We start from the raw sequence: 21,385 nt of genomic DNA, 5'->3' as shown, positions 1-21,385 counted from the left end.
GAAATAGAAATAATCTTTATTCAAATAAACTCATTACAAGCACTTTTGAATAGTCATATTTTGATTATACCACTCATTCGGAATGCAGATTCATTACAAGAAGAATGAGCAAGAAATTTGTGTGTTGCTCTTTTTAATAGATGTTTTTTTATATAAATAATTACAGTATAACAAGTAAGAGGCATGCGATAATCAACGTAGAAATCGCTACGCACTCATTGTAATAAAATCAAGTTAATAAATTTTTGTCTTTGAACTAGATACTAACATATACGGTACGGTAACAGTACGTAGGATATATTTTCAAATTCAAAAATCATTTATTCATGTAGGACATTTTAGAACACTTATGAACGTCAAATTTATTTATATTATAATATGTTCCCTACCTTTTTATCAGTCTTCTCGACTATGCGACACACGAAAAAGCATACAATTAAATTGACATTCTTCAATAATTATATACATTAATATAATGAAAAGAATACTAGCTGAGTCTTTTGTCAGTTCTCATCTCGAAATCATTCCGAACTGACGGTAGATTGACATACCATAAGGGTCTGTAATAGACCTACATGAATAAAGATATTTTGAATTTTGAATGTATGTATATGGTGCGTGTATTGGAACATCTTTCTATTATAGTTCTATTCAATTCTATTCTTTCCTGCGTGAAAGTCGATTCCAATACCCGTGTCAGTTCTTCTCACTCCGAAATCATTCCGAACTGACGGTAGATTTGACATATCATAAGGGTCTGTAATAGACCTACATGAATAAAGATATTTTAAATTTGAATTTTATTGATATATATTTGAACTGTATGTTTACCTGTCACCGGCTCTTAACGGGGCGTTGTCTCCGGCCCATTCGACGACAACGCCGGAGCCCCGGGGCACTGCACCCCATGTGCCCTCACGAACTTCAACCGAGACCAGCGTGGCGGTACCTCCACACTCGCGCACCGTGCTACAAAATATATAAACATAAAAAAATTAATGATTTTTTTAAACTTTATTGCATGGATAATGAATAAAAATAAACATTAAAAAGTAAAATAAATTAACTACAAATAATATACATATATTATACAAAAAAAACAATCATACTCATGAATACAAATGTTTGTGCCGTGCGAGGAATCGAACCCGCGACCATCGGACGTAAAGCGGTGTGCTACACCGCTAGACTTCCGAGGTCGTATAAATATATATACAATTTTATACGAGTATACGAGTATAAACATGGAAGAGTACGGTGCAGTGGCGCACGGAGCGGCCACTGCACCGTCTGTACTATGACCACACATTATCTACATGGCCTATGGCACACGGAGCGGCCACTGCACCGTCTGTACTATGACCACACATTATCTACATGGCCTATGGCACACGGAGCGGCCACTGCACCGTCTGTACTATGACCACACATTATCTACATGGCCTATGGCACACGGAGCGGCCACTGCACCGTCTGTACTATGACCACACATTATCTACATGGCCTATGGCACACGGAGCGGCCACTGCACCGTCTGTACTATGACCACACATTATCTATTTTATTTTAGGAAAATTAACGGTGTAATTTTTACATGTTTCCAGTCATATTAAGTTGTCCAATGACAATTAATAAGCTTCGCCAATACTGACTAGACTACTCAAGACTGATTATTAATACACTAAACACATTAATCTAATGGTAAATAAGGACTCATGTTATTTAAAAGCAAACTGGGAATTAAAGGGATGAGTAAATAAAAATGTAATCTATTGTTAAAGTGTATTAAGTTACTCATTCCGTCGACACTAGACTAATATAAAACATAGATGAATTCTAAACAAGGATTAAAAGAGTGATTATAGTTTAAAATTGAGTAAATTGAAATGCAATCTATTGTTAAACTTTATTAAGTTAATCAATACGTCGACCACACAAATGTATGTAATTTGTAGTTAGTTTTTGCTTTAAAATTTTATACTGACTGGCTGACTCTGCAAACGTTTTGTAGAAGGCTGAAAATTTAGGATTGTATAATGTCGAATCGAAATAAAAATTAAAAATAAAAACATAATTCAAAAATGTAAAAGATGATGATGATGATGATGGTGCAACCCATCCTTTACATTTTTGAATATGTAAAAGATGAAGATCCCTTATTATTTAGGGACGTGAAAAATTATTTACCTTCTATTCTCAGATCTACTGAATATGCGTACAAGATATAAAAATTTCATAAGAATCGGTCAAGCCAATATATATATATTTTTTGTTTCCACATAATTTTAGATTCAGGGCAACTAATAAAGTAATGATTATTTTGTATATTTACAATACTCGTTGGATAACTCATTCATTTCAGTCCGTACGTTCAGTTCAGTTCAGGTAAGAATTTAATTTGTTAAAATGAAACGGAATAAATCTCAATATAATATAAATTGTCCATTTTAATGTTTTATACTAACACGGTTTTAATAAGAATAAAATAATCAAATTTATTACAAAAATAACATTAAGATTAACAATTGCCTAAAAAAGTAGCAAAGATAAAAAAAGTTTTAAATATCATATAATTCAAATTAAAAAAAAAGTGTCCAAATGTATCTAATAATAATTTAAAGGTAAAACCGAAAGTCGTAGGTACTCCGAGTCGTAAACAGAACTCATGGTGTTCCTATCGGATCCTTGCAAAGAACTCCATATATATATAACCACGCCTTGCACCCATTAAAAAAAAAGTTTGTTTTATTCTGTTTAACATGTTTATAACCAGAATTTAAAGTTATATTATACTAGGTGTGCCCGCGGTTTCATCTGCGTGAAATTTGCAGCCTAGATGTTATTTCTGATGTATAAGCTATATTATACAACAACTTATCAAGACCTACATCTGGAGTATAGCCTTGTATGCCTGTGAGACGTGGACATTGACACAAAAGGAAAGAGACAAACTGGAAGCCTTTGAAATGTGGTGTTGCAGAAGAATGGAAAGAATTAGCTGGAAAGATAAAATAAGGAATGAAGAAGTGCTTGAGAGGATTAAAGAAAAGAGACAGATCATAGATATTATTGAGAATAGGCGGGGAAAAATGTTGGGGCACTTGATACGACACGACGAACTAATTAACAACATTATAGAAGGAAAAATAGATGGAAAGAGAGGAAGGGAAGACCAAGACACAGCTATATCAAGCAAGTTAAAGAAAAAGTTGGAGTCGTGTCGTATCAACAGCTAAAGGGACTGATAGAAGATCGTGGAAGGTGGCGGGAGCTCCACCGACAAGAGCACAGCTCTTAAATTATGAATGAATGAAGCTATATTACTGTTAAGTTTCATCAACATCCGTTCAGTAGTTTTTGCGTGAAAAAGCTTATACATCAGAATAACAAATAGGTTAAAAATTTCATGCGGTCACAGCTAATACTGACACATATGAATGATTCAAAAGTCTGCAACAAAACTCATAAGGTTCCAATCACGAGAGCCCTGATGATTGAGCAACAGTGATTGGATTACTGTTACCTATCATGGTATGATATGATTACGTATCCACTGGCCGCAGGTTCGGTTCTCACGGTGCCGTGATACAACGTGAGTGCAGTCGAGCGCACCGGTCTACACATAAGGGAAATTACTTTGTACTCTATTACAAAAAGTTAACGTAACTACAGAATATTAAATAGCACCGTACAGAGTATATAATATAGATAACTATATGACAAACTACTATCATCTATCTATTATTATGAGTCATAATAGTTAGTTTCGATAGAGGAAGCTACTTCATTTTATACTATATAAAAATTGTCAATTAATAATTATGATGCAGTATTTTTTATTTTCCCGCGTAAAACGTAATGCGCTACAGATACACAATATTGCCCGATGCGCAGATGCGTTATAGATGTATACGATATTCATATATTATCTTATCTGTGGTTAATACTAAGTATAAGCACAGATAACATGATATTACATAGTCTAAGTATTAACACCATGTTTTAATGTGCACAAGATGTTAAAGTAAGTAATTCGTAAAATCAGATCAAAACTGTTATTTTTAAAATAAAATCTTGGTTTAAAAAATACTAAAAATTCACTATAATTGAGAAATGGAAAGTTTGCTAATAACTGCATTATAATATTTACTACCATATTACCGTGGTAGTTTTCTAGTGTGGCCAGGAATAATGGTATCATTTCACGCTAATGGCACTTTGATAGGTGTTAGCCAGATAAATAGAGGCTGTTGCACTAACGAGAGGTAAACTACCATCTCGGCAAGCCTCCACGCGATCTGACCGCGGAACAATGAGCCGTCACTGATGTATTTTCACGGGTAATTTCTTTTGTAAATTTTACAATGAATAATAATGAAATTGGTTCAGTAGGTAACTATATTTTAACGCTGAATTGAAGAGCAAGTTTTTAATATTGACTAGATTTATAAATAATCAATATCTTAATAATATTAAAAACGCGAAAGTTTGTTAGTGATATTTGTTACTCTGTTACGCAAAAACTACTAGGATAATAATGAAACTTTACAGTAATATAGTTTATGCATCAGAATTACACATAGGCTATATTTTATATTGAAATTTAAATCAAGTGAAACCGCGGGCACGGTTAGTGTTTAATAAATCTTAATGTATTTTATGCAAACAAATTTTTATTAATTTTTTATACCTAACTTTAATATAATTTCATGAGTTAGTTTTTAACTTATAATAATAAGTAACTCATACTGGAACCTATGGAGGTCGAAGTAATAAAATAAATAAAATAAAAACACCTTTATTTACTATAAAAGAGTTTGGCATATGAGTATTAAATAAGGATATATAAAAACAATTACCTCCTACAAACCTTTTTCATTTATTGCAGCGTTTTGTTCTTACACACTATGTTACTCATATGTTTTTTTGTACCTACATCATATTTTTTTATTGACCAATGTAATTGTGTATAAAATCTACTTTTTTACATTACTGTGCCCATGTGTTTGTACTTTAACGCAAATACAAGTTTTATCTATCTATGTTTTCACTTTGAAAATAAAAAATATTAATAAGAAACGAACTTCAATAGCTAAAACAGGTTTCTATGAATGAGGGGGTTTGTCTATGCCTGCCTACATAGACGGCTTAAGCTTTTTACTCGTTTACACATCAACATTAGCGTTGAGTTATGAAAACCAAATATGGCGGGTAATCTAGTATAGCTCGCGGGAGAGCGTTCTCTATCAATTTTACATAGAATTATGTGCTCGGACCTAATCGAGTCAGAGCATAGGCGTCGCAATAATTTAGACGTGATATAGCCTGTGTAGAAAAGTATGGACAGACATAATAATCTTGTTAATTTATGATTATGTTACAAAGATGTTAAACGTTTTATACAGTCAAATATATGGGGTATAAAACAATAAAGATTCTAATTGTAATAATAAGATGCAAGAGAGAAAGGGATTGTTAATAATAGCTATGGTAATAGGATCTAGTACCCCATTGCTACCTACTATGTTAGGTCGACTTCCACGCGGTCACCCCTGGATGGTTAATTCCTGGTCATCTAATCATGATGGGTAAATAGCATGATGATCTGCCTGAACTCATACTCATCTTATCATTCTCCACTAATCTTCTACTAGCGTTCCATTATCATAAATAAAAAAAAAACACAAAGACAGGTAGTCTTACTTTCGCATTTATAATATTATTTTGAATACAATTAGTTGAGTAACAATATTTGACGACCTCGGTAGTCTAGCGGTCAAGCACACCGCTTTACGATCGATGGTCGCGGGTTCGATTCCTCGCACGGCACAAACATTTGTATTCATGAGTATGATTGTTTGTATCGGTCTGGGTGTTTTCTATGTATAATATGTTTGTATTTACAAAAAAAAAAAATATCTATGTATATGTATCAGTTATCTAGTACCCATAACACAAGCTCTAGCTAGCTTAACTTGGGTCTAGATGGCTCTGTGTGAATTGTCCTGAGATTATAGATTATTACTAGATTTGTTATTATACCAAGTTGAGTATATAAACTCTACAAAAAGAATCATCAATATTTAAAAGTAAAGTATTCTATATATTTGTCTATTTTATTAATATGGATAACCTCCCGTATAGGGTTGTAAGTGAATTTAAAAATTTAAATGTAGAAATTTTTTAATTCACTTACAACCCTATATAGGCTTGACAATTTGAGTTCATTGCGTTTGACGTATCGGCTGTTTGGTTTACAGATATATACATACATATGTATGTATGTCCATTGCATTGGAACCGAGAACCATTAAATAACCATGAAGGTAATCACTCACGGAGATGCAGTGACTTATAACGATTAGAATTTCAGTATGTAATACATTATATGAAAATGTAAATTCAAATTCAAAAATCATTTATTCATGTAGGACATTTAGGCGCTTATGAACGTCAAATCATTACATAGTATAAAATAAAGTCGGGGTCGCTGTCTGTCCGTCCCTATGTATGCTTAAATCTTTAAAATTACGTAACGGATTTTGGAGCGTTTTTTAATAGATAGAATAATTCAAAAGGAATTTATATATATTTTTTATTTATTCATTTATTTCAGGCAACTAGGTCTATATTATAAATACCTTATAGACTAACATACATATAATATAATATTTAAAAACTAATACAATAATATTGTCTGTGTGATCACGGCACTGAAGACGGCAATCTGCCACGGTAGCGCCGATACACCACACCTTTCGGCCAGTAGTCCTCTTTCATGAAGGTGGGCAGCAAGTCGGTGGGGACCAGGGCCACAAACGCTTTGAAACTCGCGTTGTGACTCGACTTCAGCTGCGTCACCCTCAATGTCAGGTTACTCTTGGTACGAATATAATCGACAATGTCCTGCTCCTTAGTGGCGTAATGTAGACGGGACAGGTACATTGTCGTGGTCGGTGTAGCAGCACGCAGCAGATATATATATATATAATACATGTACACCAAGACGACGCTGGGGCAAGTAGCTAGTTTTTTATATTATATTCTTTTCCCTACCGCCCAGCTCAGTATATAGATCCAATTGAGAAGAACTGGCAAGAAACTCAATTGAATTACTTTTGTTTTTGTATAACACCCGCCATAAATCATATTCAGTTTAGTTAATTTAAAGTATAGACTAGATATTGTATTAAGGTATAAATATAAATTAAGATATGCCCAGTGGTGTGTCTTGGGAGAAGCCTACGTCCAACAGTGGACTGCAGTGGGATGATTGTACTCGTATTAAGATATAGACTAGCGACCAACCTCGTTTTTTTTTAAAGAATGTACACTATCAAATAGAGAACCAAACCAAACCGATACGATATTGAAACCTTCAAGAAAAGAGCTTATTCCTTTTTAAAATTGCAACGTACTTGCAATTCCCCTGGTGTTGTGGGTGCTCATGGGCGGTAATCACATACCATCAGGTGAGCCGCCCCTGTGTTATGCTCATTTGTTCCCTGTGTTATATAAAAAATTAGAAAACCAACAGAGAATATATTAATCAGTATATTACGAAATAAAGGGGTTTAATTTAAAAGTACAAATCTCAAATATATGACTGCCATTAACACATCAATTATTTCAAGATTCAATAACGGGGGCGAAATTACGAGGGCCTGAGCCGAGGTTCGACCCTAGAGCGGTGCCCTCAGACTAAAGTCGTATCTGTCAGGCGGTAGTTAGCCTTCAGCCGATCTATAAGTCTTTCCACGGGTTTGCACTGCTATTTTTAGCATAACACCATTGAACTAGTCAAAAAACTCTTATCTTTCGTTATAGTTTAACTCAACTGTTTTGTTAACTTAACTGTATCAGTCATTATAATTGAACTTACTCCTTTTAGTAATATAATTTTTCACACAGTCCATCCATGTCTCAGTTCTCCATTCCAATAACTTCCAGTGTCCTGTAATTCCTTCTTTAAAACCTAACTTTCGATATTTCTATGATAGTCTTTTCCGAGAAAATATGATAAAATTCTGTATTTACGGATTACGTTCGCAGTGTACGAAATCGTCCTCATTTCCAGTCGTAGAAAAAACAAAAATAAATTGTGTTACAAGAAAAAATCTTTGTCACTCACGGCGCTTGCTGTAAACCACAGGATTTTTGAAAGAAACTCGTTCCTTTGTGAGTTGAACCGCAGCAGCATAAGGAACATCAGTCCGGTAAACATGGAGTGGTCACACTTTCACTAAGTTTATCCGCTTTTACTTAATGCTCACAATTGAAGGTTCCCACAGATGGTGAAATGAAAAGTGCCAAATTATATTAGCTTGTTTCATTGTTAACATGGACAATTAAAAGGCGTTACTAGTTACTCTATTAATTAAGTTTAATACACTCGTTATTTTAAAATACAATTATGTTCGGGTTCGTGATTTTGGATGTGTATTATGGACAGATAATGATTCTATACCGTGGCGCTGCACCCGCATCATGCGGGTGACAGTTACTAATTTTACATTTAACAATTGCTCTATTTAAGTTATTAATGATTTAATATATTACTAAACTGGTACAGCTGAAAAACTAAGTCATAATTTGTAAATCGCGCAACAATCTCGAGGTCTATAACAAGTTTTTAATCATTAAGCCGCTACAGAGACTTAGTTTTATCTGATTGAATCATATAATGCATTCTTAAATTTTGACTAATTATATTTCTATTGAGTATTCAGATTCACTTTTCAGAAATATATATGGTTACAATATAGAGGATATTGTAACTATATATATTTCTGAAAAGTGTGTTAGTTATTAAACATAACACGTACTGTCTCGCTACCCATTATTCTATTACTTTTGTTGGACAGTATTGGATATTTTTTTAGCAAATTGTCCGTGTAGAATATAATTCGTATTCTGGTTGGAGTTAGAGAGAGAAAGAGAGAGAGAGAGAGAGTTAAAGTATAGGAACCAATGTTAAGGTATGAATATGAAAAAAATAATAAATAAATAAATAATAAAATGATATCTGGTCTATAATACAGTTAAGTAGAATTATAATAATAATATTATACAAGGACATACACGCAGTGCCATCTAGTTTCAAACAATCAGAGCTTGTATTATGAGTACTAGACAACTGATACAAATACATATATTATATATATTGAAATATATATATTATACACTTTTTTAAAAATTTTTTTAAATAATATAACATGTAATTAGTAAAAATTACGGGATATTACCACGTTTTATATTTATTGAGTCTACACGGCTAAACTGGTTTAGTTTACCCGTGATCATGGCGGTTGAAACACTGCTGAAATATCGGGAAATCAATAAAAATAAATAAAACGTGGTAAGATTAAGGACGGATCCAGGGGGCGGGTCATGGTCATGGGGTCATGCCCCCCCCCTCCCCATGAGCCCAGGATTTAGGTGGACCACTAATTGAACATATTTTGTCACCATACAGATTTTATGTAACTACATACCTTCAATATTTAATTAATTTTATTTAAATAGTGCTTCTCTGGATGTCTTCAAGAGAAGATGGCAACATGTACGTGTATATGTACAAGTTATTACGTGTTAAGTTTTTCAAGTGTACAATAAAGAATAAATATTTTTAATTACAGTACTTACGTACATTAATAAAATACCTACTTTTTACTTGTATCTATTGTTATCAAAATTAAATGATAAGTTCATGATTTGACCACGACTATGTGACACCCTCCTGGCGCCAAAGGTGGATCCGCCCTTGGGTAAGATCCTGTGATTTTTACTAATTAAATAATGACCGCATCAAATTTGAAACTAAATGTATTGTTTAATATTTACACATTTATGTAAACAGAGATAGAGTTACCTAATACAATCTGCCAGGGGGAAGGGAATTGTTAGTAATGAAGACTGTTCACCCCATTGCTAGCAATGTACCATGTCAGGTTGATCTCCTCGCGGTTCCCCCTGGAAACCATCGTGATAAATTCCTGATTAATTTGTCACGATGGGCTAACACACCTGATCTCACCTCATGCTCATCTTATCATCCTTCACTGGTGCCTCGCCAGCGTAAACCGCTAACGGTTTACACTGGGGTACCATTCCATTATCATTCCTTAAAAAAAGTACAATCTACCATTCACAAAGGCCGTAATAACATTTGGCAGATGCTGACAATGTAGAAAATTAATTGTATTACTTTTCGCAAAGCAATAAAGTTATAAAAAGAACATGTTGGACATGTTTTATTATTCACTGTTTCGTGAGAACATGTCACTGGCGATGATGTATGGTGGTGGATTGTAATGTAGATGTAAGAGGCGTGTTAGAATTGATGGGTTGCATAATGACACAGATAACAGAATAATGGGTAGGTATATAATAGCACCTAAGTTGTGGCTGTATGAAACGATCAGAGCGGTTTCAGAGGAGCTTCATCCCGCGTACATTTATGTAGATTGTGGAATGATCTAGGGACTACATCGGCCTGGGTGTATTCTATGTTATCTCTACATATTATAAAACAAAGTCGCTGTCGCTGTCTGTCCCTATATATGCTTAAATCTTTAAAACAACGCAACGGATTTTGAAGCGGTTTTTATTAATAAATAGTGTGATTCAAGAGGAAGGTTTATATGTATAATACTACATGTATTATACACCCAGGCGAAGCCGGGGCGATTAGCTAGTTAATTGATAATTTAGAATGACGCTCTTGTCAGTGGAGCTCTTGCCACTTTCCACGATCTTCCATCATGCTCATTAAACATTGATACGACACGACTCCAATTCTGTCTTTCATTTGCTTGATGTAGCTGTGCCTTGGTCTTCCTCTCCCCTCTTTCCTTCTATCTTTCCCTTGATAATAACTTTCATAAATTCATCGTGCCATATCAAGTGTCCTAACATTTTTCCTCGTCTATTTTCTATAGTATTCAATATCTGCCTTTTTCTTTCACCTATATTACATATAGTATATTATGTATTTAAAACAAAATATCTATGTATTAGTGGTCTAGTACTTATAACACAAGCTTGACTTGGGACTAGATGGCGCTGTTTGACTTGTCCTGAGATATTATTATTATATACTAGCTATGCCTGCGACTTGGAATACGAATATGGACCTTGATAGTAATTTTATTATTTAGTCTCATTATTATACAAATAATACACATACATATAAACACTCAATAAGCTCTAGGAAAAAGTTTTATCGTTCTAGCCTCAAAAATTACTAATTTCCATACAAATTTTCAACTCCCCTTGTAACCCTGTACAACACTTTTTTCGCATTAAAAAGTAGCCTATGTCCTTTCTCAGAATCTAGACTATATGTGTACCAAATTTCATTTAAATCGGTTCATTAGTTTTGGCGTGAAAGCGAGACAGACAGATAGAGATACTTTCGTATTTATAATATTAGAAATAGAAATAGAAATAATCTCTATTCAAATAAACTCATTACAAGCACTTTTGAATAGTCATATTTTGATTCTACCACTCATTCGGAATGCAGATTCATCATCAGAAGAATGAGCAAGAAACTTGTGTATTGCTCTTTTTAATAGATGTTTTTTTATATAAATAATTACAGTATAACAAGTAATAGGCATGCGATAATCAACATAGAAATCGCTACGCACTCATTATTAGTGTAATCAGATAATATTGTCAGTGCTATGGATTTAAAGTTTTTCTATAAAATCATTCTTATCGTTAATTATTGGTATTTTATTGTAAAACCTTACGCAATTGCCATAAAACGAATTACTAACTTTAGCCAAACGACATTTAGGTAAAATCAGTTTGTTATTGTTACGTAAGCTTTTATTAGTGCAATCACTAACTCTTTTGAAACTGTCTATATTCTTCCTGGCATAGATGATATTTTCATAAATGTATTGAAAAGCAACGGTGAGGATATTTGACTCCTTAAAACACTCTCGCAATGACTATCTGGAACCCATACCATAAGTGGAGTATATTAGGTAGGAGGATATTAGTAAGGATAGCGTTTCTGATACGTGTCCATATATAATCTGTTGTTATCAACTATACTAACTAACTATATACTATAATTTTGAAACGTATATACCTATATATTTATACGTTACCTCTATATCGATAAAACTTTAAATAATTGATACAAGGATATGGACTATGGATAAGACTTAAATTTTGAACACGAATGAAAACATAATGAATAAACATACATAAGAATTGGCCTTTGGCCTCATCACTTGTTCAAATATGAAGAAGTATAAACGTAGACTAGGCTGTACAGTCTAAGGATCTTTGCCTGTTCCATCACTGAAAAGGAGATGGACGAATATGGGAAAAAATATATACCATAACATATTTTAGTCTATTTTTATTGATCATTGCGTTTATGTTTATTCAGTGTGGAGATGTAATACACGCTGATACTTTATCTAAGATTCAGTGCATAGATAAAACTGATATGTCCAAAACTGTTGCGTATGAGTTACGTGCGAACGTGTGAAGTTTGGGAAACAATAGATATATGTAGATTAGCTGGATTGGTAAACAGGCTGGACCATCTGATGGTAAATGGTAATCGTTGCGTGTGTACTCGAGGTCCACCACCATACCTATCATATGGTGTCATCACTGCATCATATAATGGCCATCAGGGGCGGATCGTGAAAGTGTGGGGCCCTGGGCTAAATTTACTTATAATAGATCCCTAATTATATTACTCAACTAAAAAATACACCGAATAAAAACAAGCGACCAGAAATTTCCCGTTCCTTTCGATAGACGCGCACTTGCATGAGCTGATTGATCTCAGGGTTGCCAACCTTATGATAGGTTTTTTAACATTCTAGATATTTTTTTATATTCTAAACATCGTTTCAGTGGGGATTAGCCCTTTGTATCCTCGGGTCCCTGGGCTGCAGCCCAAAAAGTCCTTAGGTAGATCCACCCCTGATGTCCATGACAGAATTTGATGACCAATACAGAAGGTGGTCATCAAGTTCCCGCACTGAGTATTTGTGGTCTCAGACATTCTAATTGCGGCGGAATTAAACATAATAACTTAAATTCCTTAATATTGTATGTTATCTTATATAATTTATATTATTTTTGGTGAATACATAAATAAATATTGATGAAAATTGCATTAAAATCTGATCCGTAATGTAAAAAGTATTATAAATGCAATAGCATAAATTTAACAAAAATGCATATGCTGGTGGTCACTATATTCTTCCTAATTTAAAATTTCATCTGTGTTCTTATTCGTACAATTGTACAAGCTCATTCCCCCAACGGTCATCTGATGGCCATTGGGGCAGTAAAGTCCTCGAGTGGCGACCACGGAACGGAAGAGTGCGTGCAGCGTGGGAAGGCCTCCAGCAAGCTGGACCGACGATTTGGTCAAGATCGCTGGAAGGCATTGGATGCGAGCAGCGCAGGACCGATCGTCGTGGAGATCATTGGAGGAGGCCTATGTCCAGCAGTGGACGTCTTACGGGCTGCGATGATGATGACAAGTTCATTTGAAATTAATAAAATCTCAGTTTCTTGTCAGTTCTTTTTACGTCATTTATGCCAGCGTTATATATCAGCACTCGCCCCATAACGTCCGGTGAAGCTGTAAAGGCCACTACGGCCAACAGAGATAAAAAAAAAAAAAATTCTTGTCATATCAATCGGTCGTTATTTTTACGTCATTTATGCCAGCGTCTATATCAGAGGCACGCACTGGAGATAAAAAGCATATCCAAAAGACCAAGTAAGTTTAGTCTTTCTCTTCGACTCGACTTCGACTCTCTTTGGCTCGAAAGCACTCCGAATTGATGGTAGATTTGACATATCATAAGAGACTATAACAATGACATAATATAAGAGACTGTAATGTAAATAAACCGGCTTATTAAAAAAGAAATAGAAATTCAGTTGTATTGGACGGATTGCATTTTTAGTTTAAAAGTAGACTAAGCTGTACGGTCTAAGGATCTTTGCCTGTTCCATCATTGAAACGGAGATGGACGAATAAGGGAAAAAAGTGAGTAGGACGGTAGGGAAAAAATTATAATACCAAAAAATTGACGTCAATAAGCAGCTGAAATGTTCTACATGAATAAATGATATTTTATTTGACTGTTATAGACCTACATGAATAAAGATATTTTATATACTGTTTTAAATTTGATGCGGTCATTATTTATATTTATTTATATTTATTTGCTGAGTTTTATTTGCCGATATTTCGGCACTGTTTCAACCACCATGATAAGTGGTACTGGTACTGGTAAACCAGTTTACTCGTGAATACCAGTTTATAAAACGTGGTAAGATCCCGTGATTTTTACTAATTATACGTATAAATATATTTTGATTAGATTTGATTTATACTTTGTATTATAGGTAGATTATCAAAGTATTAACTACATTTAGCATTATGTAGTAATGTTTTGCAGTTGCGAGTACGACCGCGACGAGGTCAAACTGTGTTAGTTAAGAGGCCTTTCACATTTTTTGGCCTAAAAGCAGTGTCTTTGGGGTTCTGGTTCTAAGAAATTAAGAGTCGGATATACATTTTGATTCCTGAATTATATAGATAGATATCTAATCTTAAAAACAACATCTTTGAAATGTTAATTTTCTCTTTGTTAGTCTTCCTAATTTCTAAAATAGTTTATTCAAAAACGCTGAGAGACAGAAGTTTGGGGTCGTCGTTCATGAATAAACAAACATAAATTGATATGATATCTTTACTAAAACTTGATAATTACTTTATAAATTGAGACAGCATCGTCCTTTTTTTCATTTTCAACTTAAATATCTAAAAAATTGATCATAATTAAACCCGAAATTTCAACAAAACTTTGCCATAATCATTTCTAATTTTCTCATAAATACAACGAAATTTTTGCATAAAAAAAACATAATAATAAAGTTAATATACTTGTAAATTAGAAATATGAAAAAAAATATAAGTTTCTAAGAAAAAAATAAACAATAATAATAATTTAAAGTTGTATAAATTCCGTTTGTTATTGCTAGCGCTCGTCGAGGTAGGACCTATGCCATTTTTACAACACCGTTAAGATAAGACATTCGTCAGTGAACATTAGTATAGAGCGACTAAACCATTTTGATAATTTAAGTAATATTTAATTAATTTTGCTAATATATACTTATTTCTACGAATATTAATTTAAAGTTGTTGTTAAATATATATATATATATATATATATATATATATAATATTTATTTTAGCATGCCAAGACAAAAGTACAGTTATGCTACAAATAAAACCTACCTACCCTGCTGGACTATGAAAAGCACAAGAGCATGGTATTTCGTCACACTAATGGCAATTAATTGTTAAAATTAAAAAAGATAACATTTTAGTATTTTTAAAAATAACGCTTATCTGAGAGAAAAATGTAAGAAAATGTAAACCAATTTTACTGTATGTTTATTTTGTAGTTTTTTTCTAAATTAAAATAGGGTTATTGTTTATAAAAATACCATTATTATTTTTACGTACATTTGTCTTGTGTTATATAGTGTATATCATCTAGTATGCAATGTGGATTGTAAATAAATTACCAAATTATATATAAATTATATTCCTTAATGTTTAGAGATATTTTATCCAATTTTATTTTATTTTACACAATACAGATATTTCTAAATTGCAGCTATTCTGTTATTATACTCGTTGGACTTTCATTACCGTACAGTTATGTCAAATAAATATGCGTGTTTGGGTGAAAAGTCAACAACATTATAAATGTTTTTATTTAGAGACTAGTTTTAATTCGCGGCTGCCCGCGTGAATATGGGATATATAGGTTATCGCGCGTTTAAAGATCCGTGTCCAGTATTGGGACGTTATATATAAACCTTCCTCTTGAGTATTCTGTCTATTATGTAAATAACAACGAATCAAAATCTGCGTAGTTTTTTAAGATCAAAACATACATAGATCTATTACATGTGTAGATGATATTTTAACCGGAAATTGAAGCCGTTAAAATGGTATTGGCAGATCAGTTGGAATCATCGGTATTCTTGGTATATAAGCTGGTTGCCCAGCTAACGTACCGGTTATAATGGTCTATAATTAAATTGTCTTTCAATTCTTTAGTAAGCAATATATCCAATGGGACGCCATTCCACATGTTCGGCGGGCTTAAATTTCATGACTGGATCATGCTTTTGAGAAATTCCTTCCTCAAGTTTGAGCATTTAGTGTGGGAAATCACTATCTGTGCTTCCATAAAAATGAGCTCTCAAATTTGTCAGTAGTTTTAAACTTTCAATTAAAGTCCATAAGGGAGACGATGTTAATGACACAGAGAGTCTTTCAGAAATCTGAGAATGAGAGCAGAGGTGTTTCTAAGGTCTTTTAAGGTTCTGTCCAAAATCTCTATAGCTCATGGTGATTTCATTACATATAATCAATGAGGCGTCTTATAATAATTTATAAAAAGGTTTGACATTAACAATTAATTATTTATCAAGAATCAAGAATCGGCCAACCAAGAACGAGAAGCTGCAATATCAGCCAATATCATGCGGCGACGTCAATGATGCAGGAACAGCAATGATAGCAGTTGAAGCTTTTTTTTTACAACCTAGAATGGCAAACAAGCTGACGGCTCTCCAGATGGAAAGGGGTAACCGTCGCCTATATACATGAGCAGTACCTGCCATGTTCATATCAGCACATTGTTTCCCTCATGCGTTGCCATTCCTGAAAACTCAAATGTTATTCCCCTGTACCTTGTAAATTCACTACCATATATATACACAGGTAGTCTATATAGATAGATATACATATACACAGATAGTATACCCTGAGAAAGGTCATAGACTACTTTATAGTGCGAAAAAAGTATTGTAAGGGATTAAAAGCGGAGATGAAAGGTTGTATAAAAGTATCGTCATTGTTTAATTGAAACAAAGAAACTTTTTTCTTATAATCTAAATATATTTCCTTTATTTGGTCAATTTCATTATACCACGCTGACGAAGTCGCGGACACACCTAATATACATATAAGGATGGGACCTTTAAATCAAAACAAAGCCTTGAAAACACAACTATTATATATAAATAAAATAATTATTTGCTAAGTATAATATTTAGAACAAGTGAATATGGCAATAATGTATCCGACTCTTATAATAAATTATATTGTATCTATTAATAAATAAACTGAATTAATATGTAAGAAGAATTAATTAATAAATTTATGTTATAGTAATTTCATCTTCCTGTCCTTATCCCAATTATTTGTTACTCATATTACTTAAGGTTTTGGCTTTTAGTTGTACAATCGGCCAGCATCCTGACGCCAACCCTCTAGGAATAATATAATAAAAAAATATGTGTCATTATTAGCACTTTGATAATTAAGATAAATCACGTTATTTAAAAAAATCCAATAAGTAGTCTCAGTTAAGTAGAAACATATCATTATTAATTAAAATATTACAAGGATCAAAATGGTTCATACTAAATCCACACCGATTGAGCTACACGGTTATTTGCGTCTGTGTGCGTGTATTGCTGTGTGTGTGCGTAAATCCATGCGATTAAACCTAAAGTTGAGCGGCATCATTTTGTAATAGTCCTCTTAATCTGTAACCGCGACGGCCCTTTGCGGTTAACTTTATTTATGGTTTTATCAATGTCGTAAGTTACAGACTCGTATAACCCTTGTATATTATTTAATATTATCTCATCTATGTTTATGCAAAAATAAGAGTATATGTAATATATTTTTTTTTTTAATTTGAAGAGGTCAATTGTAATCTCTACAACGAATAGATACATGAAAGTTATTACGTTTAAATCTACATATAATATTACTTTGATTAAATTTTATTTTTTCCAATAATAATAATGTTGTACCTATTGTACTTTGTTATACGGGTATTGTACCCAAAACACTTAAAAATAGTCCGCAAACATTAAATATTCACCCTAGTACAACATATCTCTTACAAAAACCCACAATACTAAATCTTTGTCGCATAACGAAAACATTTCTGACTCCTCAATAATAACATCTTCACATAGCGCAACCTCTCTCACACTTGGTTAAGGCCCGTGTGGGTGAGTTATGTAATGTTAGGTTACCTTCTTTTAAACAGATAAAAGAAGAAAAAAGAAAAGATAAAAATAATAATAACTCAGGACTATTTACACAGCATCCCAAACTAAATACATACATAATGTATGTATATAGAAAACACCAACAAATCGTTCAAACTAATATTTGAAATAGAATCTGCGATCATCGCTAGCAAAGCGGTGTACTAAACCACTGAACCACTGAGGTCATCAGTGATTAGCAACTACTGACTCGATGAAAATATAATAACAGGGCGCGAATTAGCAGTCACTTTCTACGAAGCGGCTATTCCAGATTGTTCCCAGAGATTTGAGGTTAGAAAGTACAGGCGCCGCCCCCCAAACAATGCCGGTGGTGTAACAATTGTAAGAATTACCGACGATCTGTCCATCATTATCTGTGATCTTTACGGCTTTCGGTTTAAATATGGTATTAAATTGAGCGCGCATCCGCTGTTCTCCGGCACAATTTACACGGAAGTGGTAGCTTGTGAACATGTTACATGTCAACCAATGGACACTCATTGGTATGGCAAACAAGCTATCGGCCCACTTGATGGAACATCCATTTTATTTATATTTGAAATAATGTCTTGGTATAAATGTTCCTACTGCTTGCGGATATGCCAACCTTTTGTTCTACAATCAATAATAATAATTATTATTATATATGTCGTAGCAGATGCAGTTTTGTAGGATTTTAGATATAGTCATGTTAGGTACTCTGACGTCACTTGCGTTATTCTCGACCAACATGGTCAAGAATATCTCATATCAAGAATGATGCCAGCGCCGATATATATATATATATATATTTATAAAATAAATGTAGCCTAAGTTACTCCTTATTACATCGGCTATCTGCCAATAAAAGTCCCGTCAAAATCGGTCAAGCCATTTCAGAGATTAGCCGGAACAAACAGACAGACAGACAGACAAAAATTGTAAAAATATTTATTTTGGTGTATGTACCGTATTTATATTCATATGCATGTGCAAAAAAGGTTACTTTAATATTACAAACAGACACTCCAATTTTATTTATATGTATAGATTTTGAGTTGATGTGACGACAGGTCAAGTAGTCACACGACGTTGGCTGATGTTGTGTCTCAAGATAACGCGTGGAACACGGTAGTGTTTTAGTACAATGGATGCCTCCTGTTATCGAGACATAATCTAGTGTAAATCGTCTCTAATCTCGGTGTACAATAAGAATAGTAATGGATAATGTATTTTAGAAGACACTCTAATGTTATTTTATTACTCAAGTAGCTATTTATTTACTTTTGTTTCAATTTTTCTTTTTGGCAGTATGTATTTATTACACGAAGTCTAAAAACTAAACATCTGAACAAGATTTATTAAAGAAAGGAGCCACAAGCAAGTTCTTTTGCGATGAGTGATAGAATAAATTACTATTTTATTGCAAGATTTTTATACAAAATTGCCTATATTAAGTATATTTGAATAAATGTTATTTTTATTGTAAAAGAATACTCTAATGCATAATATTTGCGCAGTTTTTCTTAGTTCAATATTTTTCATTAATTTTACTTAAAAGATTGTTTAAAAAATGTACCAATTCACTTAGTAGTTTCTCTCATCTGATGTAGCAAACAGAACTGGATATGGTAAGGATATTCATGAATGTATTTTCATGTTCATAAAGTGGCAAGAAATCACAGAAGAGTTTAAACTATACAACAATAGCCGCTTAAAGGTTTATTTTTGGAGTCAATTATTTCTGAACTCACGAACTTTGTAAGACGGAGCAGGAAATCATTGGTCTGTACGACTGTTACGCTCTACACTAGTTTTAGATGAATTGATGTATGTAATATTATCTTATCCTTGAAGTAATATTTATTAACTGGAGTGTTTGGGCTATTGTCAGATGCTAAAACCTGTAACACTGCGACCTCATCTATTGTGCTCGCCCTCATTCAAAGTTCGGTACCAAGATGTGAGGGACCCGTGAGGGACAAGAATTGAAGGATATTCTTAGGAGCGATGGTTTTTATCTCCTCAGGATATAGTGTATAATTTCCAAAGGAGATATTTCGTTTATGCATGAGAGGGCTACAACCACATAGGATGTGTAGCGGCATTTGCTATTCTGCTTGGTAAAATCTGCCTCTCTGATGTTGGATTACGAATCCGTATAATCCATATCCTTATAATCCATAGAATCCTAATAAAAGTAATGAATAAAATAGAAAGTGGACTTTATATATCGAAAAGAAAATAATTAATGGTAAAGGAAGGAGAAATACGATTTCCCCAGGAAGAAAGTCTGCCACACTCCGAACAACCCAAAGTAACTAATGTAATACCAACCTGAGCAAAGGCTCAGGAACGTCCCCATGTGCAGTACTGTTTAGTGGCCACGCACTCCAGAGTGTATATTTTCATAAAAACAATTATATTATAATAATGAAATCAATAATTTTCATAGTAGTATTACTGTAATATGTTACATATAATGATTGTATATATATTCATATATATGTATGAATATGTAAGTTTATTATATTATTTTGTATTGTATTATGTTCTATGTATATTTATAACATTTCTTCCAATATTGATACCATCATTACACCTCTACCAGACGCAAATCTAATCACTTCTCTCCATCCTAAGGTTGCATGGAAGAGATCACTTTTTAGCGATAAGGCCGCCCATTGTTACCTCTTTGTCTTGTTTACTGTTTCCTTTTTATCATTTTATACATTGATTTCTGTGAGAGGAATAATAAAGAGTTTCATTCATTCATTCATTCATTCAATTTTCTTGTTTTATAAAGTAAAAAATATGGTTCAATTGTTTTTTTATTCTAAATTGAGAATTAAGTGGCCACATGTATTTATTTGTGGCCAGTATTACCAAGCGCCCTTTGCTTCAGTAAGCAAACCTTCAGCAACAACCTGTTTAGACTAAGGAGGTTCGGAATACGGAACAGATGTAAATAAGATTCATACCTGTAAAGCGTGATGCGGTCATTCCTTTTGGAGGCAGCGTCTGCTTGCTCGATGAGTTGTGCCAGCGCCCGCGCCTGCTCGCCGAGGGTCAGCAGCTCCAACTCCTCGCGCCCCAGCTTGTACTGCAGTTCCGCTTGTTGAATTCGGGTATCTATGTTACTGGAAGTATACATTTGGTGTTAATATAGCTTTAGAATGTTGTGTTAGAATAATTTTGAAATTCAACAATTTTCACCGAAATATAAATAATAATTTTAAACTATTACTAT

At 33.4% G+C, this 21,385-nt stretch overlaps 1 protein-coding gene across 1 annotated transcript in view; it reads right to left on the bottom strand.

Moving 5' to 3' along the window:
• LOC131854119 (uncharacterized) overlaps positions 1-21,385 on the bottom strand; it is a 155,320-nt gene that overhangs the window by 9,057 nt on the left and 124,878 nt on the right. The window contains exons 7-8 of the mRNA XM_059205250.1: positions 21,117-21,275; positions 832-969 (exon numbers count right to left, since the gene is read on the bottom strand). Coding sequence (XP_059061233.1) covers positions 832-969; positions 21,117-21,275 — 297 coding nt within the window. The remainder of the gene's footprint in view (positions 1-831; positions 970-21,116; positions 21,276-21,385) is intronic.

This window comes from Achroia grisella, unplaced genomic scaffold (genome assembly GCF_030625045.1).
Source record: "Achroia grisella isolate CSIRO2021 unplaced genomic scaffold, CSIRO_AGI_Agris_v1 utg970, whole genome shotgun sequence".
NCBI classification, from domain to species: Eukaryota; Metazoa; Arthropoda; class Insecta; order Lepidoptera; family Pyralidae; genus Achroia; species Achroia grisella.
Note: the sequence above shows the minus strand (reverse complement) of the source record. Positions and strands in the feature narration are given on the sequence as shown.